The sequence below is a fragment of the Artemia sp. Qi Xiang Cuo genome, chromosome 3, assembly GCF_049724085.1.
Source record: "Artemia sp. Qi Xiang Cuo chromosome 3, ASM4972408v1, whole genome shotgun sequence".
NCBI classification, from domain to species: Eukaryota; Metazoa; Arthropoda; class Branchiopoda; order Anostraca; family Artemiidae; genus Artemia; species Artemia sp. Qi Xiang Cuo.
Window position 1 is genome coordinate 81801103 of NC_142796.1, and position 14488 is coordinate 81815590.

Sequence of the window (14488 nt, forward strand, 5' to 3'; positions counted from 1 at the left end):
CTGTTCTGCAGTTGCAAATATTTGAAAACAAAATGCTGTTGTTTCAAGATAGTTGGCTATTTTCAAAAATCTATTCATTATATAAAAAATTATTTTTAAACTTTTTGAGAGGGGTACCTTTTTTAAATTTAAATCATAAAAACGCTACGCATAGAACGATAGAGTGTGTACAAAGAGAAAAAGAAAGATAGTTGTTCTACGCTTCCGTGTCATTTAATCCAGTGGTTTATTTTAGGATGTATTTGTTTTAGCCAATAAAATTATAATCTTTGAACGTTTGTCAGATAGGTAAACCAAATAATTTTGTCCTCCTTTTATTTGCTGTTGCCATCCCAAATCTTCAGCCAGTAAAAACATTGGCTCCTGATTGGTTCTTTTGCGTGAATTTCTAAGCCAATAGAAAGGACGGAAAGTTTTAAGTTGCAATATTTTTTCACAATTAGTCTCTCTTGGGTATATATTCGACAGTAGACCAGAACCAAGATTTGTAAGCTTTTTGCACCCTATCGTTTAATGACCGTTGATCGTTTTTGACCGTTTATTTGAACCACACCCATTAATAAAATAAATTGTATATAGATTATATATAGATTGATTAAACAATACCCTTGATTAACAGAAGAACAACGTAAAGGTTGATTTGAATTTACCAATTAATAAGATAAAATTACATATTAATTAAATATAGGCCAATAAGATGTACCCACAATCAACAAAACATTAAAAGTACCCTTTAATCAAATTACGTCCAACGTTAATACAATGTTGAATCACCCCTTTCATAAACTTACCAAATGCTGCTAGAAAAGTTTATATTAGCATGCAATAGATAGACTTTGTTCATCTCTGTCCTCATAATTGATAATTTTTATAGTCAGATTCATATAATCATAATTTTATAATAATTAGAATACTTTATTGTATGCATTAATGCACTAACCATGCCAAAAACTAACAAAAGTATGAACTTACACTTTTTACTAAATTAACAATTGTTACTATATATAAAAAGAAGTTGGTAATAACCTGCAGTAGATAAAAGCTCCTCGCCTCTGTCCTCCCTCAGAAATACTCTCTGGATCGACGGAAGGGTATTTCATATAAATGTGTAATTTCTGTAACCATAAATACGATGGTGAAACTCTGGACACATCGTGGCATTAATTGACGAGCTATCATCCGAAGGGTTTGCGATAGCAAGCTCGGTTTCGAAATATATAATGGAAGCAGAGAGAAAAAAAAACATAGTAAACTCAAGACAGCCACATAAAAATCGAAATTGTCAAATAAGCACAGGAATGTATCCCAAATTGTCGGGTGTGTAAGCACATACATAATTTTTTTTTTTTGAGGGGCCTGAAGTTTGTCAAAACCCCTCAAAATTTGAACCATTTAGGAAATATTTTCAGCCCAAGATTTAAATTGGGTGGGGACTTGAATGCCCCTCCCCTTTTGTATGTGTCCCACGCTTTGTGCAAGACTATGTGTTCTTCTCCTACATATTATCTGTGTTTCTCTGAAGGTTTCTCCGTATTTTCAGGGATGGTAAAAATCATTTGCTAAAATTCTTTGGGTATTCTTTTGGGTATTCTGGGTAAACTTTTAGGGATGAGAGTATCAAAGCAGAAGCTTTGAATAGAATTAAATGAAAGAGTTCGTATATGTGTCAGCCTTGAGCGAATTAACGGAGTAAAGAGTTCATTGCAATAGTAAATGAAGGTAATAGTAGCATATGTTTTCTAAGTAATAGCATATGTTTCCATCTTTTTAACAACAGTTAATAATTTTAATTAGGTACACGAAAACATGTGTGTTGAACTACAAGAATTTTTGCCTACAGTTTGTGGAAACGTAAGACTTCCTGTGAAATTTCAAAACTTGAAAAGAGGTTTGAAGTAGTATTTCGAAGTAAAGGATTTATGTAGCAGTTGGTTTTTGCCACAGAAAAAAACTTTGAAAAATAAAATTTACGTTTCTGGTCATATTGTATCGAGTTGCGTGAAAAAAGATGGTTTTAAGGTGTACTTTGGTACATTTTGAATTTCGTATATTTCAGAATAACAATAATAAAAAAGATAACCTTATATGCTTTATTTATGAAATTTACTTTTTGTTTTAGGCTCCTCACTCAGCGATGGAATCCCGATTCCTGTTGTTCATGAATTTGCTAAGCCGAATCAGACCGAGAAGAAGCAGGATCAGAAGAAACCCATAGTAAAAAGTAATACGGCCGAAATTAACCAGCAATCTAATGTTGAAGATAGAGAACAAAGATGTGCGTCAGCTCCACCAACAGCTGAAGAATCAGGAGACCATCAAAATTTTGTGTCAAGTGTCAATTTTACACCTAATCAACCCGAGCAGGAGCATAAACCAGTTGTCCGTAACGTGCCTATATTCGTTGAAGGACGTGATACTCCGCTTCCTCGTGTTGATGAGGAGATGAGAAGTAGATCCAACACTCCCATTCGAGGTTCCATTAGGCCACGTCAGCAATCTCCTAGAGCCCAATCCCCCGGGCAGATTTTCACTCGTCCACAGCGAACTGAATTCAAGGGTCCGAGATTAAGTCGTGAGGAAGGATCTCAGGAATTTCAAATACCTGTTCAGCATGAGCTGACAGCCGAAAAGTGTATGCCTCCGACTTTTAAAGCTCCAGTTCAGCAGCCTAGGGCTGAAACTCCTAAACAATTTCAGAAACCAGTTCAGCATGAACCAAAAACTGATCAACGTCCGCCTAGCCAAGAAGCAGCTAAAGGTCCTGTACATCCTCCTGAACGAGAAAAGCAGGTTCATTTGACAGCTCATGAACGTAACCTTGCTAAAATAAAAGATGTCAATAAAGACCTGCAATCACTTATTAGTCGCATAGAGTCTTTCAAAGGGAAGAGGTCTGATAAAGAGTTTCTTTATCTTGATGAGATGCTGACGCGGCTTATGATCCGTTTAGATGATGTTTCTGGTGAAGAAGTGCGAGCTGTGCGTAGAGAAACGATAAAAGAAATACAAAAGTATATCTCCCTTTTAGAATCTAAGATCGAAAAGGGATCGTCAACTAAGAATGACATGGACATTCAAGAGGGGTGTGGAGGTGGTAAGTGTGAATCGTCAGCTAACGACGATGGATGTAGTGCAGAAAATACCGTTACAGCAGAAGAAAATGACTCGAGGATGGAAGATGAAGTGAAAGATGATGATATGACAGGATCTGATGTAATAAAAATGTCAAACGACAATTTGAATGATAGTGCAAATAACTAATTGATTAATTGATTCACTCGTTAACGTTATGGAAAATAGTAGCCACGTTGTGATTCTTGTTCGCCTTTCTAATTTCTGGTCACAGGGTTCCTTTTTGGCCGTTTGATTATTTTTTTTCTGTTATGAATCAGTTGATTCTTGTCTGTATGGTTTCAGCTCTTCTTGATTAGGATTTGCGAGGTCAAAGTCTTAAAAGAGAGAGAGATCGTGGGGGGGGGGGGTATCAAGATACATTTATTCTTTGAGCACAAACAACGGGTCTGTTTGACTACAGTTTTATATAAAGAGAGAGAATCTTCTGGATCGATCTTGAGGATTTTCCTTTCTCTATGTGTCGAGGAATATAAAGTTTGATGATTGAACACAACAGTTTTTAGAAGAATTGACTTGTGACAGGAAAATATGATGAAAATTTTAAACACAGAAACTTTTTAACCACAAAAAATGTATTCCTTTTGTCACGATTTTTTATGAAGATGGGGTATCCTGCGGTTCTATCTTGAGGGAAGGAGGATTCACCTTTTTCTTTGTGTGGCAGGACTATAAGTTTTAATGATTGAACAAAAATAGTTCGTGGAAGAATTTACTTGAGATAGGAAAAACGTGAAGGAATTTTTAAGAAAATGTTAACCGTTGAAATCCTTTAAACACAAAAATTTATTTCTGTTGCCGCAGCTCACTAAAAAAAAAAAGAATCCTGCGGATATATCTTGAGGAAAGGAGGATTCTCTTTTCTTTCTGTATGCAGGGACATACTTTTTGATGATTGAACAAAATTAGTTCTGAAAGAAATTACTTGCGACAGGAAAAACGTAAAGGAATTTTTAGGAAAATCTTAACCGTAGAAATTGTTGAAGTTAAAAAAATGTGTTTCTTTTGTTGCAGTTTTTTTTTTTTTTTTTTTTTTTTTTTTTTTTTTTTTTTTTGTATTTCCTTATCAACAGCCTTTTTTAGAAGAGGAGGAATCCTCTGGATCTATCTTTAGGGAAGGAGGATTCTCCTTTAGCTCTGTGTGCAGAACTATACCTTTCGATGATTGAACAAAAATAGTTATCGGAAGAATTTATTTGCAACAGTAAAAACATGAAGAAATTTATAGGAAGATGTTAACAGTAGAAGTAACAGTTAAACGTGGGCCAAAGGTGTGGCTTTTCCTTTCCAAGTGTCCGAATGATTTCCGAATGATTTTTATTTCATTCCTTGTCGGATCGTAAGTACCGCTAGTGTAAATGTGTATTGGCTATTCCTTTTAATAAAAAGCTAATTTTTTCTCATTTGTTTCTTTTTTATTTTACAAAATCTAAAGTTGCGGAATAAAAGTTGTCTAAATGTGACAAGAATCAGAGCTACAAAGATGGAATGGGGATTCCTAAGGATCTGACTTTGGGAACTTTAAATTCCCAACATGAAGAAATTTAACAATCTAGATATTTGATGTACTATTGCGCTTTTTTCAGTTTCTCAACCACTATCCCTTGACAGAGATGTATAACCATTGTCTTTATTTTAGTTATTTTCTTCTTAGAGTCAAGCTAAATTCTAAGTCCCTGCTCTTTACCTCGTCTTTTCAGGGTTGACGTTACAAAGCTAATGGGTATTTTTAGTTTAGTGATTATCATATCCAATAATCAAAAAAGTGACTCAACGAAAAAAAGGAAAGAAATGACAGATGACAAATGAATAGTAAGGCGAAAAATATAATATTGAGGTTTTATTATTTTCATTGTCAAAAATTTTGATTTTTATTTTATTGTATTTCCTGTACTTCCAGCTTCATTTCCAAACTTAAAAGCCTAAGGAGGAAAAAATGATCAGAAGGCGGCCATAAAAAGCTGGCTAAACCGAATTTTCAGCAATTCTAAAACTTTTTTTTCTGTTTTAAAAAATGGATTTTTTATATATTAAATTTGAAACGATTTTAGTGCAAAATCGTTTTAGCAAGAACTGGTTTAAAATATGTCACGCCGCTCATACTGACGGAGTAAAATAACACCAAGAATTAGAATTTAACTGTATTTGGGCACCAGAAAAAGTGAGAATCTGGGGAGTTTTTGAACTTTTAGAAGATCTCAGTAACTAATTATCAGTTTTTCAGTGTACTTCTTAGGTATTTTGGGAGGGGTCAGCCACCCTCTGACGTATTGCCGATCTATCATTGGGTATGTAGGGCAACGCCGTATCCAAGTTTTTGTACGGGAGGGGGGGGGGGGGGTTAAAAAAACTTAAAACACATCAAAAATGTGTTTTTATACATTTTTAGTTTTTTTTATGATATACGCCCTACCTAATGTTCTTCTAATATGTTTGACGCTCAATCCTAATAAAATATAACAAAATAAGATACAAATATAATACTTTAGAAATAAATTTGGGTTATATATTAGCACATTAGGGGACGGAGGGGAAGTATAGTGGGTCTGCATGCCTAATGTGTTAGGTACAATTATTCTACATATTATGTAGTAAGAATTGTTTTCTAACTTAGCGCTGTCCAAATACTTATCCCCCCCTTGATGTGCAAATATATAGCTCAGATTATATATTTTCCATCTATTCTGTCACTTCTTTCTGTCTTGTCTCACGCTAAGCTGAAAGAAACTAACGAAATAACACCGGTTCTATAATGTGTCAGTGAATGAACAACTTGAACGGTAAGGCGTTTATCATACACGTACCCATTTTTATTACGTTTTTACGGGTTGGACTAAAATTTCGGGCTGGGGAGGGGGTTAAAATCCTCAACCCCCCTCCCCTGGATACGGCCTTAATCTAGGGACCTCTTAGGATGGTAGTGTTGGATTTTTCTTTGTGAAAAAGAATTACTTTTGTCATGGTGCTTAGCTGATACCCGAAGGAACTTTGTATACTTTCGTTTATGCAGAGCGTTTTCATTTCAGGAAACTTCATTTTGCATAACGTTTATATTGTTCAAGCTTTTGTGATTTAATTAACTCGATGCTTTTATTCCTACATGGTTGTGCTGATTAACGTTTTGTTTCATTTTAATAAACTAGAATCTAAACATTTTTTTTTCATGCTGTAAATCAAAGAATTTCGTTTTTAGGAATGTCGTACTGATCATCAAGTAGACCCGTGCGTTGGAACTCTAGCCATCTTTGGGGGAAGGGTTATTCCCCTTCTTTTGTCGGAACCTAGCGCTACATTTATTATTGTTGATTTTTCTAGGAATAGATGAAGTTTTGAGAAAGGAGGATGTAGCTCTTCTCTCTTGGCATGCTTGTTTTCGTAGAACAGTGTCAATTTTTTTTTTTAGTTTTGGGGTTACGTTGGCTGAACAGAGTGAATGAAGAAAGAGGGAAATATTTTCAAACAGCAGTATATTTTGAGTTTCAACTGTTAAGTCAATTTTAGTGTAACATGAAGGCTAAAGTCAGTTTTTTTTAACTGTGAGAAACAATTAAAAATCAGAATTTTGAAGAGAACCTCTCACACGAAAAAGCTCTTGCAATCCTCGTTTTTACTTGTTGTCTCTTTTTATTTTCAATCTTTGGATTTTATTTTGAAGGGATGGACACTCTTTCTCTGAGCTTTAAGAGTGAATACATGCTTGGATAAGCTGGCTTCTTCATAAAAAAAGTTTTTTTTTTTTTAGCAAGCAATTCAAAGTTTCAAAACATGATTGCTCAAAGAAGAAAATTCATTTGGCCAAGACGCCAGGCAGTCAAATCATGAAGGTATCAGGTATTAAGCGAGATCGAACGATATTAAATCGTTGTAGTAAGGGTATCCACAAATCCAGTATTTAAAATAATAAGTTTTATTGAGTCAAAGTTAAAAAACTTCAATAATTACACATAAAAAGCTCAAATGATTCACCGGGAATCGCACCGGTAAACTTACTGAAAGCAGATGCAGAGGAAATAGGTGGAATACAAACTTCGTTTTGATTCATTACTTAAAAAAGCTCATGTTGTCACAGATGTTGGTTCACTATAAACTGGCGTGCTTGTAGTTCTACTTTCCTTGAGAGAACCGTTTCAAGCGTCTTTCTTTAGCATCTTCCAACTTAGCCTCTTCGCTCGAACGAGCTCTGACAAAATCCCGTAAGATATTTACGGTAGTTGGAGTAGTTGGCACATGAAGCTTGAAATTAGAAGTTTCGTTTTTTCGCAATCCTTTATCTAAATCTTGACTCTCAATGGGGACTCCGAACTGAAATGGAGCTGCCACATTTGCAGATGCTGAAACAGCCTTTGCTTTTAAATCTTTTGAAGAGGATATTGCTTCTTGAGATGGTTTCGCAGCTCCAAGGTTTGATGTTGGTGCACTATAAACTGGCGTGCTTGTAGTTGTACCTCCTTGAGAGAAGCGTCTTTCTTTAGCGTCTTCCAACTTAGCATCTATGCTCGAACGAGCTCTGACAAAATCCCGAAAGATATTTGCGGTAGTTGGAGTAGTTGGCACACGAGGCTTGAAATTAGAAGTTTCGTTTTTTCGCACTGCTTTATCTAAATCTTGACTTTCAATGGGGACTCCGAATTGAAATGGAGCTGCCACATTTTCAGATGCTGAAACAGCCTTTGCTTTTAAATCTTTTGAAGAGGATATTGCTTCTTGAGATGGTTTCGCAGCTCCAAGTTTTGATGTTGGTGCACTATAAACTGGCGTGCTTGCAGTTGTACTTTCTTGAGAGAAGCGTCTTTCTTTAGCGTCTTCCAACTTAGCATCTATGCTCGAACGAGCTCTGAAAAAATCCCGAAAGATATTTTCGGTAGTTGGAGTAGTTGCCACACGAAGATTGAAATTAGAAGTTTCGTTTTTTCGCACTGCTTTACCTAAATCTTGACTTTCAATGGGGACTCCGACTTGAAATGGAGCTGCCACATTTCCACATGCTGAAACAGCCTTTGCTTTTAAATCTTTTGAAGAGGATATTGTTTCTTGAGATGGTTTCGCAGCTCCAAGTTTTGATGTTGGTGCACTATAAACTGGCGTGTTTGTAATTGTACTTTCCTTAAGAGAAGTGATGCCTTCCGTGTTGCCAAAACTGAAATGACCGATAGGTGGGCTTGTACCCCCAAACAAACAAGTTTCGGTAGACTTGTGTGTTTCAGTTAAGCCCGAAAATTCTTTTGAGGGTAACTGCCCAGTAGCAAAAACATTGGTTTTAGTTGTTGTTAAAGGAGTGACGGAATGTGCAGATGGAAGGGTTAAGGAATTCGCTATAGTTGTGGTTGCCGTTCCAGAAACTAAAGGTACATTTTTCTCTTTAACAGGGGAAATAGGAACTGGTTTTGGATTAAATGCATCAGATGAAAATAGGATAGCGGGCTGTTTCGGTACTAGCGGTGCGGAACCAGGCTTTGGAGATATGGATGCAACACACTTGCCATTTTCCGACAGATTCGGTAGAAAAAAATCTTTTAAGGTTTCAATCAAAGACGGAGACTGAGCTATGGGCTCCTTAATCTTATCTTTTTCTTCGTTACATGCTGGGCAAAACTTCATATCTGTACCATGAGTGGCTAAACACTCTTTACACGTCCACTCTACAAAAATTCTCTTAACAGTTTCAACACTAGGCTTCTTTGCCGCTGCCAAAACGACGGGTACCAGTTTAGGGTCTCCAAGGCTTGGACATTCATCAAACTTAGTCTTTGCAAAGACTGAAGTTTCAATTTGACCATCATTCAAGCTTACAGTTTCATTACATTTGAAGTCACTATAATTCTCACTTCTTTCTTTGACTGCAGCTGCTTTATTTTCAAAGTCAAGATTGAACGGTTTCAAAGGAGCAGAAAATACAGTCTTTGGCGGTTCTGATACTTCAAATAACGGCTTTTTTTCAGTTTCTAGCTGAAACTTATTGATTCTACTCTCCACTTTGGTGTGTTTTCTTGCATCCAACCCCTTTGTCACGATTTTTTCTCCAGTTTTTGTCTTCCGAACTCCCGTTTGCTGCAGATCAGTAACTGGAAGCTCCGCAGGTTTGCGTATCCTAAGAGGTGGAAAAACAACTCTTGCTGGGGAGGATGGTAGAGGCAAGGAATTCAATGGATGTCCAAGACTTCTGGGCGGCGTGGAAAATCCTGTAGAAGGTCTTAAGGAACTTGAAGATAGATCCGAAATTGACATTTGTTTTCTGGGAGTGTCTAAATGAGTGGGATGGGTGGAAGACTCGAGGGCTTTGTATATTCGTCTCGTCATTGTACTCATGGGTCGGGGTTTTTCAGTCGGTTTCACCCTGTTCTTCACAGATATGACTTGACGCCTAAAGGGCCGAGTCGCTTCGAAGCGGTAGGTTGAAGCTCCACTGTGCGTAGTATTACCAGGATTAAACGGGGACCGGAACATTTCACTTCTTAGCAAAGGTAGATATGTAGAAGGCTCCTCAGGAGCCTCTCTGTGAGATCTGGATGACCATAAACTTAGGCGAGCCCTTTTGGCACCAAGGTTCCAGTTATTACGAAGATCTGGATCCTCTTCAAAAATACTAGGGCTTCCGCTCACATTTGCACTGCTTTCAGCAGATTCACTCTGATCCAACCTTCTTTTTCGTTTGATTTCTAATGTTGTAGAAGAAGACATACACTTGGATTGATTTGTAGTCTGAAGTGATTCACTTAAAGGCACATTGGTCTCTCTTTCTTCTCCTTGGTCACCAGGGAGCATTGTAGTTGATGGTGGTGTATGAAAAGTATCTTGGTCTTCTGTTTCTTGTTTAACACTAGGTGTTTCTTGACCTTGTCCATTTGAAACTTTGCTTTGTGACAATTTTTCTATTAGCCAAGATGGAACAGCACTGAAAACTCTAGATAATCTTTTGAAAATTCCATTTTTTACACTGGTAGGCCTTTCGTAAGGCTTAACTCTCGACTGCCTTGTCCCTTTTATCCTAGGTATTCTATTCACATCCTCCATTTCAGAGAATTTGTTTAATATTTGGCAGAATTTCCGGTGCTTTGAAATTGAAAGATTCCTTACTTCAACAAACTCCTTGTAAAAATCGATTTTTTTCAGTGAAAGTGACATTTCGTATGTGTACTACTGTTCAAGCTATGTATTCTAATAGCGCCCTATATTATTACGGCCCCTTATATTATAATCATGACGTCATAATGTGACGTCATGTAAAATAATATATTGGTTATGACGTCAACGAATGTTATCAGAGTTAACGTCATAATGTAGTGTTTTTCTATTCACGTCATAGTTCTAATAAAACTATGACGACATTCATTATCTAGTATATGAAAATGTAGTTCTCGGTAAAAACATTGATTTTGTTTTAACTGTTTTTTTTTTATTACAAAAGCACATATAGGTGACAAATTCCTCATGTTATAATAATAACAGCTACTACAGTGCTATAAAAAAATGTAGTTTTTCCATTTAATCTTTTAATGTAAAATCCCTATCCATAATAAACTATATTGACTGTAATAGTGTATAATATACATATCGACTGTGATATAATATATTGACTCTAATAGTGTATAATATAAACAGCTACTACAGTATTGTGGAAAAATGCAGTTTTTAGTTGAAAAATTGATTCTGTTTGGCAAATAAATTTTTTAATTACAAAAAGTTTTTAATCCCATCAATTTCCTTAAAAATGAGCCAATAAACAGCAATATACGATGTTCCAATGCCAAGCTATCTGAAGAAAAGAAGAAAAAAGAGAAAAGAAAAAAGATATTGACAATATTGCACGCAAGGGCCACTACTCCATCCAGAGTTTAACCAGTATGTGCAGCTTTCGCCCCTCGGTTCACTAACTCCTACTTGCTTATACAATCTACATCAGGCCTATCTTCGAGCATTGCTATTTTCATTTATTTTGTTGAAGACGGTCCTTGGATACAGGGTTGAAATATTCATTTAGTGTTAAGTTTCCTATGTTTTAAGAAAAATTCCCTGTTGTTTCTACTTGTTGTTTGTATTTGTGATCGAAAGGCAGTGTGGTCTTCGTCGCTATTTACACTTACAAAAGAAAATAAATATGAAAAAGTTAATTTCTCATCATTTTTCAAATAATCCCAGAAAATCCACCTCCCACTCCATGGCAAGTCCCCCCACACAAAACTCTTCCATAGAAAGTTCCTCAAGTTTAAAAGTCTTCTATGGAGTCTTTCTTCGACTCCAGTTTAAAAGTCTTTCTATGGAGAAAAATTAGCGGGTTACTGAAAGCGAAAGTTTTGAAAATGAGTCTCATATTACTTACAATGGGTTATCTGATTTTGAGGAAAACGTTGGAACTGAGTCACAGAAAAGTTTTAAAGATGTAGACTAAATTAATTTTGGGACCTTCGCGTACCCCCCGCGAGGGTTTAGCCTACCCCCTGGGGTACGCGTACCACCGGTTGGGAACCACTGGCCTAGAAGGGCTATCTGTAACAGGTTGAGTGGAATTGTTTACTGGTTTTTTAACATAATTTGTTAAATGATTTTTAATTAAATTTGTATATAAGGGATTAAGTGAATATTCCCCCAAGTCCCTATTTAAAGAAGTATTACTATTTATTTTGATTCTAATTTCAATTGCCTCTCGAACAACCTGTTTTATGCCTAAACCCTTGCTAATAAGGGATGTTTCTTCAAAAAGTATTTTATTCCTAGGATTATCAAAGATATGACTGCTTAAAGCAGAATCAAAAGAAATATCTTCGTCGCTATTATGCACCACTCACTCAAGTTTACGATGTGTAAAACTCGAGAACAAACCGGTTTCTTCGTCACTTTAGAAACAAATTTGGGCTATATATTTGCAAATCAGGGGAGGGGAAGGGTAAAATATAGCGGGTTTGCATCAAAACGTGTTGGGTACAATTACTGTGCATACTATGAAGTAAAAATCGTTTTCCACGGGGGGGGGGGCATTTTCAGCGGGGAGGGGGTATTTTCTGGGGGGTAAATGTCGGCCACCAGAGAGTCATATCATCACTAAAACCTTAGTTATTGGGCCTTTGAACTGTGTTGAACAAAATGACTATTTTAAAATTGTAATTGGACAGCTTTTTTGGGGTGGGCATTTGGGGAGGGGGGCTAGCTGCCCCCCCAGTAATTTTGGTCACTTAAAAAGAGCACTAGTATATTTAATTTAAAATCGAATGAGCCATTAAACATCTCTCTATAAAACAAAACACCCAATACCGGTACGCGCGATACCAATATACCCGACACCCATACACTCGATACCGATACGTGCGATACCAATTAGGAGGGGGTTATTTCCTAGAACCGACTCTCCATAGTCCCTGGGCATAGGACTGTATGTGATAACGGAAGTATCGGTATCGCGCTAAAATTCTGAAGCTAGTCTATAGTCCTCTTTCGTGCCGCCGATGATTTTTTCGCGCTGCCGCGGGTGAGTTGTAGGTGGCGCGTCGCCGGCACGATCAACGTTGTTTATCATTTAAACATATTATCATTTAAATATATCTATCATTATTATTTAAATATAATACACACCTAACCCCCCCCCCCCTCTGGATACCACCTTGATAGGATACCGTCTCTGCTTTAAATTAAAAAAAAACTTTTTGGCATTCTTGCTTTCAATAAAAAAATTCGAGATATTATCATTTAAATATAATACTTCCCTAACCCCCCCCCCCGCCCCCCCTCTAGATACCACCATGATAGGATACCGTATCTGCTTTAAATTAAAAAATAATAATTAACTTTTTGGCATCCCTGCTTTCAACAAAAACAAGTTCGAAGGATTATCATTTAAATAAGATAACTCCCTACACCCCCCCCTCCGGCTACCACCTTGATAGGATACCGTCTCTGCTTTAAATTAAAAAATAATTCACTTTTATTTATAACCACTTTGACATATAATTACCACTTTGATAGGATACCGTCTCTGCTTTAAATTAAAAAAAATAATTAACTTTTTGGCATGCCTGCTTTCAATAAAAAAATTTGAGATGTTATCATTTAAATATAACACTCCCCCCCCCCTCTGGATACTGTCTTGATAGGATACCGTCTCTACTTTAAAGTAAATAAAACTAACTTTTTCGCATCCCTGCTTTCAATAAAAAAAAGTTCGAAGGATTATCATTTAAAAATGATAGTTCCCTACCCCCCCCCTCCGGAAAGCACCTTGATAGGTTACCGTCTCTGCTTTAAATAAAAAAAAATATATAATTAACTTTTATTTATAACCACTTTGACATATAATTACCACTTTGATAGGATACCGTTTCTGCTTTAAATTAAAAAAATAATAATAATTAACTTTTTGGCATCCCTGCCTTCAATAAAAAAAATTCAAGATACTATCATTTAAATATAATACCTCCTCCTCCCCCCCCCACCTCGCCTGGATACAACCTTGATTGGATACCATCTCAGCTGTACATTAAAAAAAATAATTTACTTAATAATTAACTAGGTCACTATATGGTTAAAACAAACACGCGAAATAACGTAAAACAGCTTAGTGGTCCTTGGGGAAAAAAATTGAGGGAATGAGTAAAGGGGCACAATAACAATAACAAAAATGTCGAAATCATTCGGATATGCATCAAATTACTGGAAAACTGAGTCATAGATTCACCGTGGCATTCAATAAGATCCAAGGAATCATACGGTAGGCAGCGCGATAGCGCTGCCTAAGTAAAGAACGATGTGGGCATAATGTATTATTTTTTTTTCTCCATACTCGGGCACTTCGTATCGAAGGAGTTGTCGTAGAACTTCGAAAAGGGCTCATTCGGTTGGAAATTGGAGCGGTTAGTGCCCTTTTTAATAGTCGAAAGTGATTGGAGGGCACCTAGCCCCCTCCCCCCCCCACGCCCATCATTCCTCCAAACACATCCAATCAAAACTTTGAGTTAGCCATTTTGTTCAGCGTAGTTTATTTTCAGATAGAAAATATGATTTGAGGAGGACACTCCCCCATAACCCTCGGGGCGAGGGTTTTAAGTTATGCCCTGAGGGCATATAAGAAGGGGCTTTTGCCCTTTTTAATAGTCGAAAGTGAATGCAAGGCAACTAACACCCCTTCCACGCCCACCATTTCCCGAAACACGTCCAATCAAAATTTGGAGATAACCATTTTGTTCAGCGTAGTTTATTTCCCGATAGAAATTATGTTTTTGAGGAGGACACTCCCCCACAGCCCTCAGGGCAAGGCTTGTAAGTGATGCCGTGGAGGTATATAAGGTTCTTATAAAGGCGTTGTCGTAGAAAGTTCAAAAAAGGCTCATTCGATGGGAAATTCTTAGGGCTAGTGCCCTTTTTAATAGTC

General features: G+C 36.7%; 2 protein-coding genes across 5 annotated transcripts in view; one reads left to right on the forward strand and one right to left on the reverse strand.

Annotated features, from left to right (window-relative positions):
- Window positions 1-4147, forward strand: part of LOC148954623 (uncharacterized) — a 48064-nt gene extending 43917 nt beyond the window's left edge. For all 4 annotated transcript variants that reach the window (XM_089086648.1, XM_089086650.1, XM_089086651.1 and 1 more), the window contains exon 3: window positions 2120-4147. In XM_089086648.1, coding sequence (XP_088942774.1) covers window positions 2120-3261 — 1142 coding nt within the window. In that variant the 3' untranslated portion in view covers window positions 3262-4147. The remainder of the gene's footprint in view (window positions 1-2119) is intronic.
- Window positions 4148-7236: 3089 nt separating this feature from the next.
- Window positions 7237-10143, reverse strand: LOC148954624 (uncharacterized). Its single transcript, XM_089086434.1, has one exon. It carries the CDS (start codon window positions 10141-10143, stop codon window positions 7237-7239), a length of 2907 nt encoding a protein of 968 aa, XP_088942560.1.
- Between the last annotated feature and the right edge of the window lie 4345 nt (window positions 10144-14488).